This window comes from Amaranthus tricolor, chromosome 8, assembly GCF_026212465.1.
Source record: "Amaranthus tricolor cultivar Red isolate AtriRed21 chromosome 8, ASM2621246v1, whole genome shotgun sequence".
NCBI classification, from domain to species: Eukaryota; Viridiplantae; Streptophyta; class Magnoliopsida; order Caryophyllales; family Amaranthaceae; genus Amaranthus; species Amaranthus tricolor.
The window spans coordinates 21,020,335-21,026,929 of NC_080054.1; the positions used below are offsets into that span (position 1 = coordinate 21,020,335).

The following is a 6,595-nucleotide window of genomic DNA, read 5'->3' on the forward strand; positions in this document are numbered from 1 at the left end:
GGCATACAAGTACAATCCACCTACAAGTAAAGAATTGTGTATTGTGGCTAGTAACATAATTCAACATTGTTGTGTACGAGTGCATGGCTCATGCCATGTCACAGATTGTTGTTTAAATATGGCCAACACGACATGACAAACACTTACTTAAACGGCTTCAGACACAAGACCCTTTCTGACACGGTCCACAACCCACGTCATCTTTTAAAACATTATTGCCAAGCCCATCGGTTAAAAGCATGAAATAATCTTTTTGTACCTCAATTTGCACTAGTCATTTTAGTTTGTCTCACTAATTTTGCACTCTTTGTAATTTGATTATGGTCTCATTCTCCTTCGATTATTTCACCCACAAACATGTACTCTTTCCATCCTAACTACTAATTTCTTTTCAATTGCTTGCTTTTTGTTTCAATCTTCAAATTCAAATTTTCTTGGGAAATTCCACGTGGTAACCCTGAGGTTTTAGGTTTTACACGTGGTAACCCAAACTTTTAAAAAATCCACGTGGTAACCTTGAGGTTTACCAAATTGTTCCAACGTGACCTTTTTGCACATAAAATGTTAGCAAACATTAATTTCAAAGCTTTAAAGTTGCTGTAGGCCTATTTATGCAACTCACTATTTTAAATGCCATTAATTTCAACATTTTCCCTCAAAACAAAAAACTCTAACTTTGCCATCTTTGAATTTGGGGGGGGGGGGAAATATGATTAAGATGAAAGATAATAGAGTTAGAGTTTATATTTCGGAGAAAAGGTTGAAACAAATGGCATTTGAAATGGTTATTTGCATAAATATGTGTACAACAACGGTTAAAGCTTTGAAATTAACGATTGCTAACATTTTATGTGTAAATATGTCATAGTGAAACAATTTGTTAGCCTCAAGATTACCACATAAATTTTTTTAAAAATTTTAATTACCACATAAAACACTCGAAACCTTAACATTATCACGTGAAATTTTCATTTTTCTTTGACTAAATTTCAACTGTTCTAGAACTTGTGTAAAATGAAGGAAAAAGAAAAAATTTCCTTTCAACCATCCACCAAAAAGAATCCATCATCAATACCCATTCCTGTACGGTCATCCTGACTCCTCTCCTTTGTCTCTCATCATTAAAATTAGTGAGTACTGAGTAAACAATAGCCATGAACAAGAACTCCTCCAAGAAACAGGAAGATCATAACTACGAACAAGAAGATGAAGATCCCATCGATTCAACCAGGAAATTCTTTGAAGGTCTGGGAATCTCTCAAAACATTTCCCAAATCTCAAAATCCCATTACTTCTATTCTGAGTTGATTCAAAACCTTCTCAAAGTTGATGCCATTGCTCGCGGCCGCATCACTTGCTCATTTTCCGTCTTACCTTATGTCGGCGTAAGTTCTGAGTAATTATTTACCAATTCTACTTTTTTTGTCTTGTTCTGTGATTAGGTTATCCTTTTAATATTCATATCATAGAATTGTACTCGATTTTTATTGGTGTCCTTGGCAAGTGGGTGCTTTTTTTTTTCTCGTTATTTGTTGGATGATTTATTTTATGAATCCAATAAGTTATTAATTCATTATCCCTCATGAGTCGAGATTAGAGGAAGAAAGGTAACGAAAAGACAATTTTCATAGTCTATTAAAAAAAAAAAAAGCAAAAGTGAAATACACATGCTTTTCAAAAAGATGACCCTGTGAAGAAGAAAGATGAGTGGCATATAACTCGTGACGAAAGACACTGGAAATTTTAAGTAAACAATATACCATGGAAATTGTTTAGAAAAAAAATACTTCATATAATTTGTTTGGTTAAGGAATAAACAATTACAACCATACAATTTTTGGGATTATATTTTGACTCTTAAAAATCCTTAGTACATGTTGGTACAAGTTATATAAGAAATTAACAAAGACAAAATATATATATATATATATATATATATATATATATATATATATATATATATATATATATATATATATATATATATATATATATATATATATATATATATATTTATCTATGAGGAAAACTTGGGAGAAACATTAAAAAAAGAGGGTAAAAGTTTGAATCCTAATGATTGGTTAAAAAATAAAGAATATGTTGAAGTGTGACTTGAGTCAAAATGGACTCTTTATTTGGAACTATGAACAATGTTTTCTATGTTATTGTTTTAAGAAGAGTGTCTTTGCACCATCATTTTTGCTAAACATCCTTAGACATATGCTTTTTGGTCAAGGACTTGTGTGCAACTATTTTGGTGATACATCAATGAAAGTGGTTGAAGCATGAGTTGCATTATCCAAGATTTTCCACTTTGTTGTCAAGCATTGCACATGGTTGCATTTGAGTATGTTCAATAAATTCGATTGTACAGGTGTTAGAAAAATTGGGGGCCTCAATATTAAATTACTAGTCTATGTTAAATGTTTAGATACAAAGTTGTTGGAAAAATATAACAATTTTTGAAACTGCACAGGGCTTTTGAAAAATTTGTTAATTTTTACTCCGCTTCTGAATGGAAAATGAGTAAAAGATTTTTCATTTGTCTTTCGAGAATGTCGGAAGCAATCAAAGGAAAACATGTGATGACCCTGCTACACGCTCAATCGAGCATTAGGTGCGCTCAATGAATAATCATAGCGTGTTGAGTTGAGCGTTTTTCTGCCAGCTTAGAGTTGCTTCCCATGCTATCTTTTGCATGTAAATATTGCATCGTGGATTTATTGTAACTTAAGCCAAACCAAGCTAAAGGCTTGTGTTCTATGTATTTCTCTAGTCTCTTCTATGCTACTGCCTAGTGCCTACTAGTCCGTTTGCAAAACACAAAACACTAGCTTAGAAAAAGAACATAACCAGTGACATTCATTAAATTTGGTGTTATTGTTTCCTATTTTTTTGCTCATTTCATGTTTATTAGAACACATTCAAGCTACAATATTCAAAACTTCTTGGCCTTAGCTTCTAGCTTCCTCAGTTTGTTAGATTTATAATTGGACAAATGTGTGAAATATATTCTCTTAGTTATAATTGGATTAATTTTACAATTAGGCTAATCATTATTATATAATTTTTTTTAACAAAAGGAGAGGCCTCATTTCATCTTATTGACAAGAGTGTGTAGTAAGCTTGCATACAACTTACCTACATAGTACTGGTTTAAGTGGTGAAATAGATGTGTGAATCCTACTTATAATGTTCAACTACGGAGTAGTAATGAAAACATTCAAGATTGTGTTTGCTGCTGATTTTGTTTTAGAATTACTACGGAGGGTTTCATGGTGCTGCAGTGGCGGCTGTTGCTGAACGCTTAGCCATAGGATGTGCTAGGACAATGGTAACCGAGGATAAGCAGTTGTTTCTCGGTGAGCTGAGCATATCTTACCTTTCAGCTACACCGATTAATGTAAGTCACCAATAAGAGTAACTATTATCTGAACTTATTGACGCTTATCTGAACTTAATCCTTGGAACCAAGCGAGTTATAGCTTGTTCGTGCTGCAGGTTAAAATGATTGCGGATGCATCAGTGGTAAGGAGTGGCAGAAATTTAACAGTAGTGTCGATTGAAATTCGATCAAAAGAGACTAACAAGCTTTCCTATACTGCTCAAGCTACCCTCTTTCACCTCCCAACACCAAAATTATGATATGGGTTTGTAATTTCTTATACAAAAATCCTATGGATTTTTTTTTTATGAATCAAGAAGAGGCTTTATTTTACTTGTAATTTGTTTTCTCACTAAGAAAAATCATGTTATGTAGTAGTTTCCCATGATAGAAAAATGTATGAAGGAGAAACTGTTTTCATTAATCAATAAACTTTGTAAAGTTATTTATTTGTGATGAATGATGATGCATTTCAAGCAAAATGTGCACTACACTGAGCTGTAATAATTATTTTATAGGTATATTCTTCAACTACTTTGTTTTCCTTTCCCTATTAATCACCTCGAATTTAAGAGGTGATTTATGGTGATCATGGGCGAAGCTACATGGGGGCCTGGGGAGGCCCAGCCTCCCTTGCTGAAAATGTGATTCTTTGTATTTTTGGCTTTGGCCTCCTTACTAATATAATATTTTGTTTAAAGAGTGCAAAAATGTAACAAAAATTACTATAACTCAATAGGTGGAGTGACACATTTATAATGTAAGGTTCAAGGATCAAACCCTAATTTAAACTATTAATTTTTATGGACTAATAAATTTATATTATAATGTCATTACTCTTAACCTTTCATAATTTTACATTCATCCTTTTTGGTGTGTGTTTTTATCTATATTATATTAATTTTAATATTGTTTGTTTGGAAACTTACGAGGCAAATATATAGGGTCGAAAACACTTAGTTTTTTTCAAAAACGATAATTATAAGGAAAGTTGTTACCTAGAACGACATTTGTTTAGGAACGGGGTATGGATACGGAAATTTTTTTCTTTAAGTACTTGTTTTTAAGTGGAATTTTTTTGGTTTTCTAGGTTTCATCTCATTATTCCTCCCTTTAATTATGTAAAGAAAAGTTAAAATACCTTTTAAAAAAAGTCTTCTACATCGGGATATCACCTTGAGCGATTTGAGTCAAGTTTCGTGGTGATCGGGGATGAACGTTCTTGAATAGTAAAACGTGGCTACGTTACACGTTTCATGAAACTATGTAGGGAAGCATAAACTTTATTTGTTAAATATAATTTTTGTTATATTTTAAGTTCATTTCAGTCTAAATGATTTGAAAATTTTCATAGTTTAACTAATTTTTTATATAGTAAATAATTTGCTAGTATATCGACAATTTTGGCCCCCCCCAATTAAAAATCCTAGCTTCGCCCCTGATGGTGATCATCAAAGAGATTCTTCAACAAAGTTTACTCCGTACATCAAGTTTATCCTTAATACCATTGTGTGGCTCCTACCTAGGGTGGGGTTCGAGAGGATTGAGTGTACGCAATCTTACCTTGTTAATGATAAAACTAACAAAGAGGTTGTTTACTGTTGGCCTTTGGTAACAACCGCCTTGTGCAACTTCATATAAATAAAAAGTATATATGATTTAACGAGTCATTTTACTTTTTTCTTTTATGAGTCATTTTACTTTAGTCCATTACAATCTAAAATTAAAGGATTATAAATCTTCAGCAAAGATTTGTTCCTAATCACCATTTAACCTCATAATAAAATCTGACATAAAATAGTAATACAAATTCTTGTGAAAGACAGTCTCTTTGAGAAACCATCTCTAATTGAATCGATCTATTATATATTTTTTAAAATATTATAAGTAGATATTAAGAATAATGTAAGTAGACATTTAAGATATTGAAAGTAGGCATTAAGGATACAATAAGTAAGCATTAAGAATAATGTAAGTAGGCATTAGAACTACGGTAAGTAGTTATTAATCATTAATGGGTTGGACTAAAGATACGTCTCTCAAAGAGACGATCTCTCAAGAGACTAGCTGAAATAGTAATACATTAAGAGCTTATAATATTTCTAATTATGAGATTAATTAGAAAGTAGTTCATAACCTTGGTTGAAAATTAGGTAGAAACTAATCATGACATAACAACTCTTGCTCAAGCGGACTGCTCAAACGATTTTCTTAAATGAACAGCTGATACAAAACCTACTGAACTACTTTTTTCGAATGTGCTCGTACGAGCAACCAAGTGTTGAAACGAGCAACATGTTCGACATCACTTCTTTCTAATGATCGATTTTTACAAGCCTTTTACTTTAACAAAATTTTTATTTAAATTATCTTTTAATTCTTGTTAAAAGTCAACAATCCTCCGCAAATGATAATTTCTAAAAAATTCTATTTGAGCATAGTTTATCCAAGAAAGGGTGATATACATAGAATTAAAATGAAAAATAGTATTGAACTCAATGTTAAAGGATTAATTTATTCATAGAGTAACATTTAGGACATGCTTGGATTGGGTGTAAATATTTAAGGGGTGAAAAAAAAGTCAAAGTAAGAAAACAAAGTTGATAAATGAGAAATTAGTGAAATTCGATTGTTGTAGAGGTGAAAGAATGGATGCAAAGTGATGAAACATGAAAGCAGCTCTCAATTTTGTGGCATAAATTTTTATCCTAGGGGAGGGTGGGGAAATGTATTACCTCCATAATATGGAAAATCATTTTCTTTTTCCTTTATTATTTTTATTTTATGCTCATTTTACCTTCTTTACTACTATCTCAACTACTTCAAATGCATCTCTATTTGCTTTTATTTCATTAGGGTATGTTTGGATTGAGTGAAAATATTTAAGGGTGAAATAAAGTCAAACTAATGAAATGAAAGTAAATAAAATTTTTTTGAAATAGTTGAGATAGTTGTGAAAAAGGTAAAATGAGTATGAAATAAAAATAATGAAGGAAAAAGAAGATGATTTTACCTATTATGGAAGTAATAGATTCCCTCACCCTCCACTATAATAAATATTTACCCCACAAAATTGAAAGCTCCCTTCATTTTTCATTATTTTGCAACCATATTTCCACTTTTACAATTAAATTTCACTAATTTCTCATTCATCAACTTTGTTTTCTTACTTTGACTTTTTTACCCCATAAATATTTATATCCAATCTAA

General features: G+C 31.4%; 1 protein-coding gene across 1 annotated transcript; it reads left to right on the top strand.

Moving 5' to 3' along the window:
* Positions 1-751: 751 nt before the first annotated feature.
* Positions 752-3,867, top strand: LOC130821310 (uncharacterized). The gene is made up of 3 exons (XM_057687008.1): positions 752-1,385; positions 3,257-3,403; positions 3,502-3,867. Exons 1-3 carry the CDS (start codon positions 1,155-1,157, stop codon positions 3,643-3,645), a joined length of 522 nt encoding a protein of 173 aa, XP_057542991.1. The 5' UTR covers positions 752-1,154; the 3' UTR covers positions 3,646-3,867.
* Positions 3,868-6,595: the final 2,728 nt, after the last annotated feature.